The sequence below is a fragment of the Asterias amurensis genome, chromosome 9, assembly GCF_032118995.1.
Source record: "Asterias amurensis chromosome 9, ASM3211899v1".
Taxonomy (NCBI): domain Eukaryota; kingdom Metazoa; phylum Echinodermata; class Asteroidea; order Forcipulatida; family Asteriidae; genus Asterias; species Asterias amurensis.
Window position 1 is genome coordinate 16,080,684 of NC_092656.1, and position 14,056 is coordinate 16,094,739.

Consider the following 14,056-nt stretch of genomic DNA (forward strand, 5'->3'; position numbering starts at 1 on the left):
CCACACACCAAGTTTGGAGTTGATACCCCAAGTCCTTTTAGAGATATTGCTCGGACAACAAAAGAGGGGGTCCAAAAACATTAGGCGTCTAGGGGATCCCATGACCAATCCACAAACCAAGTTTGGAGTTAATACGCCAATTCCTTATTGAGATCGCTCGGACAACGTTTCTTTTGTTTTAGCCATAACTAATAGCTTAATTACAAATAGCAAAAAACTGCTTAATTGTGAAAGGAAATGTCTTCAGCTAACCATCAAAATTCGCACTTAAATTATGTCTTTTTGGTGAGTTTTCACAAGCACTTTTCGTGTACAAACAGATACAAATCACGATTGAGGCCTTTCCGCCGACCTCCCTAAAAATGTATTTCAACATGTTCAATCACAACTTACATACTTACCCAGAAAAGGAGAGACACAGCTATCATTAAGACCCTAGCAGAAATATTGCAAAGACCCATCTTCCTCGATGTTTTCTAGTGACAATACTCAAACATACACTTCAGAAAAGTATATATACTACTAGATTTTGTTGTTGATTTTGTGTACGTCTCGACTGAGTCTCAGTCACTATGATGAAGAGTCACACTGTACCCACCGTCGTCACACACACAGAGTATGCCACAGTATTAAATTAGCACGCAGAAGGTATACGACGATACGATCTTTTTGGCGTGACACAAACTCATGCAATATAGACGGACAGTAGGGGGCGCCAAACTGTACATTGTACTCTATTCCAGTCCCTTGCGCCCCATTCACTATTTAACTATTTTATTCCCCACATTTTCTAACCCTTGATATTGTCCTTTGCGTTTCCATCTTCTTGTGGTCAATTAGCCAGTCCCTTCCCTTCACCCCCCTCCTTGCGCCTAATTCACTATATAATTACTTTATTCCCCACATTTTCTAACCCTTGATATTTTCCTTTGCGTTTCCATCTTCTTGTGGTCAAGGAAGCCAGTCCCTTCCCTTCACCCCCCCCCCCTTGTCTTTCCCCTATTCATCATCACTTGTTTTTGCTGTATGCTTTCTATAAACCCCATTCATGTATCTCCACTATATAGGCACCATAATCACTCACCGTTGTTAAGGCTGTTACCTTTTCATGTTTGTTGTGTTGTCAATTAGCCTTCCAGGGAAACGTCAGGCCATTATTTGCATTCAAGGGTGATAGTCTAGTCAATCTATGGTTTGACCTCTAGACACAATTGCAACAGAAATGATTTTTTTTTTCACGTATCCAAAAAGTAGAAAAAAGTAAGCAGAGAAAAAATATATATGCATAATTTGCATAAGAAATTACCGTCTCCCCCCCAAAAAAAAAAAAAATACAAAGTAGAATTTGTTTTGTTCACATAATTTGTTTTCATGGGAATGGTCACTGCATTGTTTTTAAACATAATACGAGTACAAGAAATTCAATATGGCGGATAATAATAATCGAATCAATGGGTGCGTTCGTTAAGTTCCCCCTGGGTCTACCCCGGTGTGTGGCGGTTTTTTTTCCAGGACGAACGTCTGCAGATAATTACCCACGTTCGTCCTGGGGGGAAAAACGCCACACACCGGGGTCGACCCAGGGAAGCTAAACGAAAGCACCCATAGTAAATTTTGCACCGTCGTGTTCGTCCTGGGCTCCGGTCTCTACATGGGTTGAGGACTGGGTAGAAAAGGTTCTAAACGTAGAAACCAGAACCGGGAGCGAAAAGGGGTAGGGTGGGTGGGGTAAAAAAGAATTCCCCAAAACCCAAAACCCAAATACAAAAAAGGGGGTCCGCCGGACAGTCCCACCGCTATTGACGCCCTCACCTTAGCCCAGCCAGAATCGCGACTGACAAAGAGTCAGTCGCCCTCAACGCCCACAGCGGTGCAAATAGTAAATTATTTGCACCGCTGTGTTCGTCCTGGGCTCCGGTCTCTACATGGGTTGAGGACTGGGTAGAAAAGGTTCCTCACCCGCACCCAGGATCCGCACGCCACTGCGCCCCACTTTCCCCCATCTCTCATCCAACTCTCACACCGTCGCTGCCTGCCCTGCTGGAGATTTAAAAGCCTTCTCAGCCTTGAAGCCGGAGTTTAGGGCCGATAGAACTCCCCAGCCTGGTCTGCTGGCGATAGCCGCTCCTGTCCTTCATCCTCAATGGCCTTCCTTATTAAAAGAACCGTGGTGCGGCGCCTGGTTACTCTATCCATCTATCCAAGTGTGGTGTCTGTACGCTCACTGTGTCACCCATCCGCAGTGATCCATCACTTCCTGGTCCGTGGCTCCCTGCAACCGCAGAGTGGCTGCTACTCCCGCCCTTCCACCGTAGGGTCTTAAGACGCGGTCACCCGGATCTAACGAAGCTGAGAAGTATAGTTTGAGAAGGGCCGTTTCCTGTGAACGGCTTGTTATTCAACGACCTGTGATCCGGTGTAGATGTCCGTATCCCGTGCAAACCTGACCACGCCTTCCAAAGCCCCTGCCGGGTCCATTTCACTATCTAATATTGGGGATTACAACGAGAGATGAGCCACCTTGCCGCACAGTTTGGCCAATAGTGTGGCTGAGAAGAAGATCTCTGCCATAAATCTTAGTGATTTCACTGGTCCTCGTTCACCCTAGGTCTTCCGACCTACCTCCTGCCCACCATAGGCACAAGAAGAAAGCCAAGTCCCTGTACAAAATGAACTGCCCCACGAAGTGTACATGGTCGGTCTCATGAAGCTTTGTTATTCACTTCCTGTTTTCGTTTGCGAGCCACCTGATCCTGTCCGAGAAAATGGGGACTGCTTGTCTGGGCGTCACCCGGGCTTGCTCAAGCCTCGTTGCCTTTAAATATTTCCGCACTCGAAAGGAAATACAAGGGTTGCCCCATTGTGAGTTCTGCCGCCAAGGAAGTGTCTTTCCCCTTGGTTGAAATAGGCCCTGAGCTGACCAATGTATGAATCGACTGTTCCGGCTGAAAGATGTCGCTCACACCCACAGCCAAAAGGTCCACTTTTTCCAAAATTTCCGCAACCCAAGGCATGAGCCTGTGTTCGACCCTTTGAGTCTCGATCCGCTAAAAACTTAGCCACACCCTCTGGGGTCGCTAAAATCGAGCCCTCGCCGTCAGTGAAATAGCCTGAGCTATGATTGCTCCAAAGAAAGGTCGACAAACTGCTTATCAAACTCCTTTTCTGCGTATTGAATGTCAAACTTGTCAAAACGATTGCCAACTCTTTAAGACTCTCCTTGACCCGGTCGAGCTTGAGAGACAAGGAAAGGAACGAAAACAGTACGGTTACCAAAACCTGTTTGGGGTAAAAGGAACCTGAGCGAAATATCTAAATCCACGTGCACTCCGGTACGCAAGACCAAAACTGACCTGAGTCATCTTTGCAGTCGTCTCTGTGATGTCATACTCCCCCAAACCGTTAAATGAACCTGACCTACTAGGTCTGACTGAGTTATACAATCATTGGAGAGAAAATACAAACTTTATCCCCTGACACTTGGTTTACAAACGTTTACCCGCCAAGGCAAGAACTCTCAGCACCTCCTCTACTCCTGCACCGCCAGCCTTGCTGATGTCGTTCACACCTCCGTCTAGAACCGCCAACTCCGGTTTCTTTGCTCGACAGGGCTCTGCCAAAATGCTGCACAAGACTCCCAATCTTGCTCCGCCATTTACGCTCAACCTGACAACCAGCGACGCTGGCCAACCAAATCCCTTCATACCCTTGAACATCAAATCAGATACTAGAAGCACTGGGTGTTGAGCGGCAAACGAACCTCCCTCGAAATCCGACCATCCGCAGGAAAATGACACTCGCATGCCCAAAGCTCGAATCGAAGGCCCTCTGAGTTTTTACCATATCCTCGCTTTGACGGAAATACCAGGACGCCCGTCTGACCGAGTTCCGCTCTAGGCGCAAAGACCGTGTCGCAAAATACACTAAACGCGGCCAACAGAACCTTGGATGGTGGTGCTTCGGCACTACTATTGTCACCGACACACTCCCCATTCGATGAAAGCTTGATCAGAGCTGGAATGAGCCATAGGGAGGGAAAACATACAGCTGCTCACCCTGAGGGCATGACTGTGCAAACACGTTTACCCCTGACGAGCCTGGAACTGGGAATCTTCCTTTCGGAACATTGGAGAGCAGTGTCGTGAGACCCCATGAAACCCCGAACTTCCACCGAGCTCCCTTTGCAGGAAGTGCCACATCGACGCTGTAAGACGAGCATCCGCTCTAGAAAGCTCCCTGTATGGAAAATCTGCCTATTAGCTTCTAGGAGAGACTTTGTGAATCTACCTGCACATCGACTCTTCTGTCCAAGAGTGTATATATTTCTGACAGTAAAACAAAATACAAAGCCAGTGCCTCTTTGTAACAGATGTCTGTTATAAATTGCACATTAGATGACCAATAAACGCCGAAGGTGATGGCGTTTTGACCGGGAAGCGACAAATACCCACCCCATTTATGATCAGAGGCATCCGACGCCAACCTTACTGTCACTGGTGCCGCTCTTTCCTCCATGGGATAGGCTCTGAAAATGAGTCGACAAAACGCCAAAAGATCACCTCATCGCGCACCGGTTGAGTTAAAAGAACAGGTGTGACCTCATCCAACTCGACCATAAAGGAGCAACACTCCCGGACAAAAGGGAAGTAGCAATGAACACTAAAATGAAGCTTGGCATTTTTCGACAAAGTGCTGCATCTTTTTCAAAAGCACCGAACATGCTTTCAACATGTCCTCCCTAACATGAGCGAATGAGCACTTCTTCTTATCTGGGATCCAGAAAGAAACCCTAGACCCAAATGCATCATCCATGAAACCGGCTGCAATTTGCTCTTCTTTAGGTTGATGAAGTATCCAAGTGACTGCATGTAGTCTTAGACTACATACAACGCTCTAGCAGCCTTTTGACTCGAGTCGCTTATCGAGCCCTGCAAACAAACAAAAACAAACATTCTGCCTTTAGGAACAAGACTTCCCCTCTCCACCACACTCTCCAATGAACCGTTCGACAATCCAAACTTCTGTGTGAATGCCCGTTTTTTAACCAGGTTGAGAGACAAAACCCAAGTGAGGAATATATGTAGGCACTGTTTTTGAAACCGAACGGGAGAGTAGTGTCAACAAAATAGAATCCCGCCCACTCGAAGCCACAGAAGGTCCTAGACCTCTCATTTAGAAGGATTTGTTTGTATCCCTGAGCGTCGTCGATTCCCGAGAACTTTCCACTAATCGATTCCACAGTATCCCCCAATGGAACTAATTTGAAAGGTGTATCCTTACACCAGATGTTTGGCCCCTTCATTGACAAAACTAGTCTGATTTGGGGAGGTTCGATGGTGAGCGCATTGACACACCTCGGCGGTTTCGTGCTTTTTACCGCCCCAAAAGCTCCACTGACCCTTCTACAAGGCGCTTCGAAATTGTCTCATTAATGAAAGGGGTGAATTCCTTGCAAATAGGGGCGTTAATAGAAAAGTACATGGGTGGAAGGATGGCCGAGTCAAAGGTTCTACCCCGGTATTTCCCTCTAAAGGGTTGGGAAAACTCAAACAAGTCTACGCCCTGACGCAACCATCGCCCTATCTGCTGGCCGGCGTGAGGGCACTCAGTCAATATGTCATTCCACGCCTGGGGATGATCGTGCAGACCTTCCAGCTACAAAACAAATCTGGGTCTCGAAACCGCAGGGCTTGAAAATTAGGCCGGCAAACACCTGAAAGAACTTTAGCAGGACTTGGCTCTGATCCATCGGGGGGCCCTGCAACAACTCATGATATATCTAACCAGAAACACGAACCTCTGCGCCGCCTTGCAACCTGAGCTGCAACATGGTCAAAGGGGTAGCAAGATGAGCGCTCCCACACATGGGTTCCCAATATCTTCAAGAACCGCCTATACTCCTAGGTTGAATAAAGAGAGAAATCGTTCAAAGCACAGCTTGTAAAACATTTCCAACGGCCAATGACCGATCCATAAAATATATAAAAAGGAAACAAAACTCGGACAATAAATAATGAATACATCTCACATAGAAATGTCATTTTTTAGCGCCAACTGCCAACCGCTCAAATTGTTTTATTTGACACACTAAACCACAACACTACACAACGACTCAGTGTTCTACGTGCAACTTGTTTTTTTCTTCTTTTTTTCTTCTTTCTTTTTAGTAAGTAGGGGGCGAGCCATTCCTCGAACAAACCTGAATATCTAATGATTCCCCACTTTAGAACATGCACTATAGAAAACCCAAATATCACCCCGCTCCCTTCCCCCGACGTACGTTGACTAAAAGTCCACCATGCCAAACCGGCTCAAGAAAACTTAGAGTATTTCCTTGCAGTCTCGATAAAAATTTACCCCTTTTTCGGCAACGGAAACAGACATCCGTGTCTCTCGGCACATACAACTGCTTCTCTTTGATGTCCTCGGGTGATAGAGGAGCGAACTCGGAGACGTACTTACGAAGGAGAGCCATAACATAAGCTACGTTACGATCGTAGAGCCATAACATAGCTACGTTACGATCGTAGAGCCATAACATAAGCTACGTTACGATCATAGAGCCATAACATAAGCTACGTTACGATCGTAACCGGTCTCGTGAAGCCTTGAGCAACTGAAGCCTGCCAGGTTTATGGACTTTTAAAGCCGACTTTGCCTGTATTGAACAAACGTGATACAAGTGCAAACAATCTGCCAAACCTCCTTTAAGAAGCTTCTTTTATTGAGCTCTAGTCTTATAGGAACCCCATTAACCGGGCCATTTTCCTATATTATGGTGCCAAAACCGCTATAAAGGCACTCCCCATTTAGAACTCTCTCAGACCATACTCAATGCATAACCGCAACGCCATTCAGACTAAGGGGTAACTGAGGGGGTACTTCCCCTGAGCCGTACCTATAAATACCGCCCTCCTACCAAGGCTAACCAAGGCCAAAGGCCAAACCAACAGAGGCACCAAACTTTCAGAGTGCACACCTCCAAGTCTTTTTCCTAGGGCCTTCCCCTGCTGCCTGCCAAATCGGAAGTGTGGCATTCCCCGTTGCCTTTCCTTTTATTTCTAACTTTATAAGATACGAAAGTCCTGCTCCCCTACTAGCTAGCCTTTTTGGCCGGTAATCCACCCTTCCATTGACCATCATTATGTCCTCACTACGTTACTCTTAAGGGATCGTAGCCACCCCATGTCTGTAAGATAACAACTTTGAATGGGTATAATTTCCGCTTTTTCGGAGCCTTTTTCGGAGCCTTCCAAAAGTTCTTTGCCCTCCTTCTGCTATGTTGCTTGTTTGCTTATACATCTGACGAAGACCCAGTGTGGATCAAAGCTAAGGCCATCTCCCCTACTGGCTCTACACAACTATATAAACTTATTTTGTACGTCTAAAAGCTTCAAACCATGATATCTGGATGTAGGCACTCTCCAAATACTAGACCTCATTTTGCCTGTAGAGATTTTCCAGCGTCCATTGGCCGATTAAACCAAAATACGCCTAAACCTAAGGGAGCACTCCCCGTTTTTCCCTAACTTCCAAGGCCCAAGCAAGGGGGACGCTCCAGTGCCGGCCAAGACCAAAAGAGAGGGGCACTCCCCGTTTAGAAACACCCATTTTCAGGGCTCATTACTCAGGGCACTCCCTCATTGCGCAAGGCTTACCCAAAGGGGGTACTCGCCATCCAAAGCGTTTTTTTTTAGTTTTTTTTTTAGCATCACTCCCCGATGAAAAACCAAAGATGGTCACTCCCCATTTCAAACACCCATTTTTTTTTTTATTTTTTTTTTTTCATTATTTTTCTGTTTTTTATTTATTTTTTATTTTATTTATTTATTATTTTTTTTTTTCCCTGGTTTATCACTTGGGGCTCTCCCCGATGAAAAGCTAAACAAGAAGATGGGATATTCCGTCCCCAATTAAAACACCAATTTTTTAAGGTTCATTACTGGGGCACTCCCCGGAGGAAAGCTAAACAAAGATGGACACTCCCAATTAAAAACACCCGATTTTCCGGGTTCAATACTTGGTGCACTCCCCGAAGGAGCTAACCAAAGATGGGAACTCCCCATTTAAAACACCCATTTTCCGGGTGTATACTTGGGGCACTTCCGGATATAAAGCTAACCAAAGATGGGCACTCCCCATTACATAACCGATTTTGTCGGGTTCATTACTTGGGGCACTCCCCGAAGGAAAACTAACCAAGGATGGGCAACCTTAAACACCCGATTTTCCGGGTTCAATCCTTGGGGCACTCCCAGAAGGAAATCATACCAAAGATGGGCACTCCCCATTTAAAACACACGATTTTCCGGGTTCAAAACTTGGGGCACTCCCCGAAGAAGATGGGCACTCCGCATTTCAAACACCCATTTTCCGTGTTCATACTTGGGGCACTCCCCGAAGGAAAACCAAGGATGGGCACTTCCCATCTTAAACACCAAATTTTCCGGGTTCAATCCTTGGGGCACTCATAAAAGGAAAGCTAACCAAAGATGGACACTCCCCATTTAAAACACACAATTTTCCGGGTTCAATACTTGGGGCACTCCCCGAAGAAGATGGGCACTCCCCATTTCAAACACCCATTTTCCGGGTTCATACTTGGGTCATTTCCGAACATAAAACTAAACAAACATAGGCACTCCCTGTAATGTCTTAATAGACTAACGAATTAAATCAACACTATTAAAAGCAATAATATACGAATTCAATCTCTGCATCAACATGTGCTTTATTCTCTGTTCCTCAGTTTTCCATTCTGCCTCCGTGTGACCTTACACGAGGTCAACTCATTTGCATAACCGAGTGTGATCACGTGAACACTACACTCCCCATTTAAAACACCCGATTTTTGGGGTTCATTACTTGGGGCGCTCCCCGAAGGAAAGCTAAACCAAAGATGGGCACTCCCAAATTAAAACGCACATTTTGGGTTCATACTCGGGGTATTTCCGGATCTAAAGCTAACCAGAGATGGGCCCTCCCCATTTTTTCTTTTCTTTCGGGTTCGTTACTTTGGCGCACTCCCCGATGTAAACCTAACCAACGATGGGCACTCCCTGTTTAAAACACCCATTTTCTTGGTTTATACTTGGGGCACTTCCCGATAGTGCATAAAGCAAACAAAGATGGGGACTCCCCATATTTACACCCGATTTTTCCGGGTTAATTATACTTGGTGCACTCCCCGAAGGAAAGCTAACCAAAGATGGGCACTCCCCCTTTTAAAACGGCCATTGTTTCGGGTTCATTATTTGGGGCACTCCCCGATGTAAAGCTAACCAAAATGGGCAATACCAATTTAAAACACCCACTTACCATGTTCATTACTATGGGGCACTACCCATGACTTTTGCAAGGCTCACCAAGGATAGGCACTCCCATTTAAATTACAAATTTTTCCGGGTTTATCTAAAACATGGATGCAAAGCTAACCAAATAAAAGGGGGCTCTCCCCATTGGAGCACTGAACTCCGGACCATTATCTAGGGTACCGATCCGAAGCGCCGAATATTTCGGATCTCAAAAGCTCTGCAGTTTAACCTCGACAAGAAAAAAAAAATGTTCTACGGCAAAGAACAAAACCTGGCGCCAAGCACGGAATTTTTCAACTAACTAGCACGACCCTCAATGGTGCATAAAGTTATCTCAACACACCACCATCCTCGATGGTTCTCTCTACCCCGATAAAATCAATCTTGTATGTCTGTGTGCGCGCTGGCGCTTGCACTTACACTCATGTACCCATTCATGCGACACCCATGGGCCCGCAAGCAATCCACCGACCACCATGGACCCTTGATACCACCAAGAAACGTGCCATTGTTAACCTCTCAACGATTTTACAAAGGGTACCATTATGTCCCATACAAATGCACCCAAGCGCAAAAGGACTGGCCGCCATTGTGCCCGGCGGCAAGTGAAACGCATGTTCCCTGAAATGGGTCTAAATGGTCGAAAATAAGAAAATTTACCTTTCCTTCCCGAAAGCATACTATAGATACTACCTTGGTCCTAAGCCATCGACACCCACCCAGTGGTTTCACCATTGTCGTCCACTCCAGATTTCCCAATGGTAATTCGGGCACGAGGAATAAATCTTTTTAAAACTTTGGGACCTTCCGCCCAAAACAAAGGTTTCACACCCACGTGACGCGCTCTCCACCAATAGGAATAGCGAAACTGTCTGAGGTATTTATTAATCTGAGTTAACCGCTACGCATATGTACATACTTTTAGACATTGTGGTAGGTTTAAATAAGATGTTTCAATGTTTATAACTTATTTATAGAAGAGTTTGCGGTAACACCATGTAATAACTATCTCTAAATGAATTGGGGTGGTTCTGAAAAGACCCGTAGGATTAACTCGACGTTTCGATCAGTTTGCTCTGATCGTCTTCTGGAGAATGCTGGACTCTGCTGCATGCTGCTTAAGTACTGGGCGGCGGATTAGCTTGGTGATGCACGTAGGCTAGGCGGGAAAGGCGTGAAGTGAACTCGATGATGCGTGGTGAATCCTGCTGTGGAGCCTTGGGTGGTGTGTGGGGGTGTGTGCTCACTGAACCGTGTCAGTAGGAACAAGCACAGGGGATAGTGAGGGTGTGGGGCCTAGGTGACTAAGGGTATAGGTGACCCAAAGCAGTCTAATGGTTGGGGGCCTAGGGGGGGGGGGGTGACCGTGGATATAGAAGATCCATTGGTCGGGAGGAGGGGGAGCCAGATGTCGCTGATGTGGAAGCCGATGTCTTGGGGTACGGTGTCATTACTTGTGGATCTCGATGGCCTCTCTGATGCGTCTAGGGTGCCACGCCTGGATTGGAGCGATGATTTCTGCTGCTTCCAAGTTCACTCGGTGGTCAGTGATGTGGGAATGCGTAACGATGGCGGATTTATCGAAGTCCCCCCTCCTTCCGTGTGCTCGGTGTTCCTTAAGTCTATGTGGGAAGGTTACGCCCGGTTTCCCCGACATAAACCTTATCACATTCGCATGGAATGCGATAGACTCCGGCACGGGTGGAGGGGTCCTTCTTGTCCTTGTGCGATTGGAGAGAGCGATGGAGTTTCTTCGGGGCGGAGTGCTACACCTTGATTCCTGCTTGCTTGAAGATGCGTTGGAGGCGATGAGAGGGGGGGGGGGGGGGGTATGGAGGACGAAAAGTGGCCATCTGCTTTTCTGGTATCAGAAAAGCAGAAAGGCAGATTTTATGGTTGATTTACATGAGTTTTTCTCCTTTTCTACTTTTCTGCTACCAGAAAATCAGCTTGAACGTTTTGTGAAAATGCATGTTCTACGTTTCTACTTTTCTGTTACCAGAAAAGCAGGTTTTACTCTGTCTCCTAATGCTGGCGGACGAAAAGTGGCCATTTGCATGTCTGCTACCAGAATAGTAGAAAAGCAGATTTAACGTTATGTGAAAATGCCATTTTCTATTTCTTTGCTTTTTTGCCACCTGAACAGCAGATTTTACTCTGGCGGACGAAAAGTGGCCATTTGCTTTTCTGCTATCAAAATATTAGAAAAGCAGATTTAACGTTCTGTGAAAATGCAATTTTCTTTTTGTTTGCTTTTCCGCGACCTGAAAAGCAGATTTTCTTGGGCGGCCGAAAAGTGGCCATCTCCTTTTCTCCTTTCAGATACCGGAAAATCATATTTTACCTAGGTGGCCGAAAAGTGGCCATTTGCTTTTTTCGTTCAAGAACCGCCCAAGTCACCCGTTTCAAACCACTTGGGAAACTGTATGACTTACCGTGTTTTTTTTTGTAAGGAAAGAATCCTTAAAGTCTATATTAAGGATGGTAGCCGTGAAACCTCCGCCAGAGTATTTCCTTTGAGATACCGCGCGGTCATCACAAAAGTAGGCCATACTTCTTCCAGTATCGACTGACTGACGTGATTGGTTCCCCAACACAAACACAAACACAGTTCGGCGCTCGTGCATTGTGCGCATTTTATGGTTCACGTTCACGGGCCGTCCTTTGAAAGCGAAAAAGCAAATGGCCACTTTTCGGCCACCTACTGCCTAGGTAAAATATGATTTTCCGGTATCTGAAAGAAGAAAAGGAGATGGCAACTTTTCCGCCGCCCAAGTTAAAATCTGCTTTTCAGGTGGCTGAAAAGCAGAGAAATAGAAAATTGCATTTTCACAAAACGTTAAATCTGCTTTTCTACTATTCTGGTAGCAGAAAAGCAAATGACCACTTTTCGGCCGCCAGCATTAGGAGAAAAAGTAAAACATGCTTTTCTGGTAACAGAAAAGTAGAAAAGTAGAAAATGCAATTTCACAAAACGTTCAATCTGCTTTTCAGGTATAGCAGAAACGTAGAAAAGGAGAACATTTCTTATTTAAAAAACATAAAATCTGCTTTTCTGCTATTCTGATGATACCAGAAAAGCAGATGGCCACTTTTCGTCCTCCATAGGGGGACCTAGGTATGGTAAACTAACTGTGGGTGTGTGTGTTTGACCGTGGGTATAGGAGACCCTTTGGTCGGGGGGCGGGGGGACGGGCTTGCTTGTCTTAACTTGCTTGGCGTTGTATCCATTCCGCTGTAGAGAAGTGGTGATGTGCTGCAACTCATGCTGGAGGCTGTCCGGATCACAAATTTAATGGTATAAGCCCGTTGAACCAGCGCACGGTTGACTGACGACTTGATAGCAGGGTGATGGAAGGACCGCTGATGCAGGTAACGGTCGGTGTGGGTGGGTTTCCGGTAAATGCTGTGGTGGAGGGTGCCGTCTTGGTTTCTTGTGATGAGAACATCCAGAAAGGGTAACTTTCCGGAATGTTCTTGCTCCATAGTGAATTTGAAACTTGAGTGTTGTTGGTTGAGGTACTGCAGATAACTGCCACTTTTTAAAGTCCCTTTGTCGCATGACAGTTCTTTACATTATTTATCACTATAGTAATCACATTTTACAAACTATATATACTTGTGACAATATGGTATATTCAAATAAACAACTATATTACACATATAGGAGACATTCAAAACCACTTCTAACCATGGGCGTCAATCGGGGGGGGGGGGGGGACGGGGGACATGTTCCCCCACCTTTTTGGAGGGTGGGGGACACAATATCAAATGTCCCCCACCTTTTTGACCACCTTTATCTAGGTTCATTCTGCTAGTTTTTGGTCGGAACGGGTGTTGTTAATGAACCATTTTTGTAGAGCGCATATCACAATCACAGAGAAGTCCCTATGCGCTTTGAGATGAAAACAAAAGAAAAGTAAAAATTAATAGAGATGTGAAGTAAATACAAAAGGAAAATTTAGTTGATACAGAACGAAGTACTGAAGGCTATTGCAAGAATAAATGTGTTTTTAACTTTGTCTTAAATAAGTTCACTGTTTGAGCTTGTTTTATGGTGTCCGTAAGACTATTCCATAATTCTGCTGCTGCTGCTGCAAAAGCTCTGGCCCCATAAAATTTAGTAAAAGTCGAGGGACAAACTAAGAGAGACCTGGATTTAGAGCGGAGATTACGAACTGGATGATATTTTTGGATGAGTTCCTGGAGATAAGTTGGGCCTAAACCTTGCAAACATAAGAAAGTTAATGAAAGTATCTTATACTGAATACGGTGTTTTATCGGAAGCCAATGTAAATCATGCAAAATAGGAGAAATGTGTTCACGCTTTTGAGTACGTGTCACCAATCTAGCAGCAGAGTTTTGGATTCTCTGAAGCTTGTTAATATGTACATCAGGAAGACCATACAAAATGCTGTTACAAAAATCAATGCGAGACATTACATGTGCATGGCAAGTCTTTCTGTTGATTTCTTGTTTAAGAATGACCGTATTGTACCAATTTTATGAAGTGCAAATGAAGCAGCTCTACAGGTATCATTTACATAAGCATGCATTGTAAGATGGTTATCAAGTTTGACGCCAAGATTTCTGGCAGAATCTGCCACTGTAATGACAGCCGTGTCATCAAGGATGAAAGACTCGAGTTGATGACTCTGTCTGAATTTACTGGTAAAGTGAAGCACCTCAGTTTTATCTGCATTAAGTTTGAGATCATTCTGAACAGACCAATATTTTATATC

General features: G+C 45.3%; 1 protein-coding gene across 1 annotated transcript in view; it reads right to left on the reverse strand.

The window, feature by feature from the left end:
- Nucleotides 1–629, reverse strand: part of LOC139942319 (tetraspanin-36-like) — a 61,982-nt gene extending 61,353 nt beyond the window's left edge. The window contains exon 1 of the mRNA XM_071939143.1: nucleotides 402–629. Coding sequence (XP_071795244.1) covers nucleotides 402–461 — 60 coding nt within the window. The 5' untranslated portion in view covers nucleotides 462–629. The remainder of the gene's footprint in view (nucleotides 1–401) is intronic.
- Nucleotides 630–14,056: the final 13,427 nt, after the last annotated feature.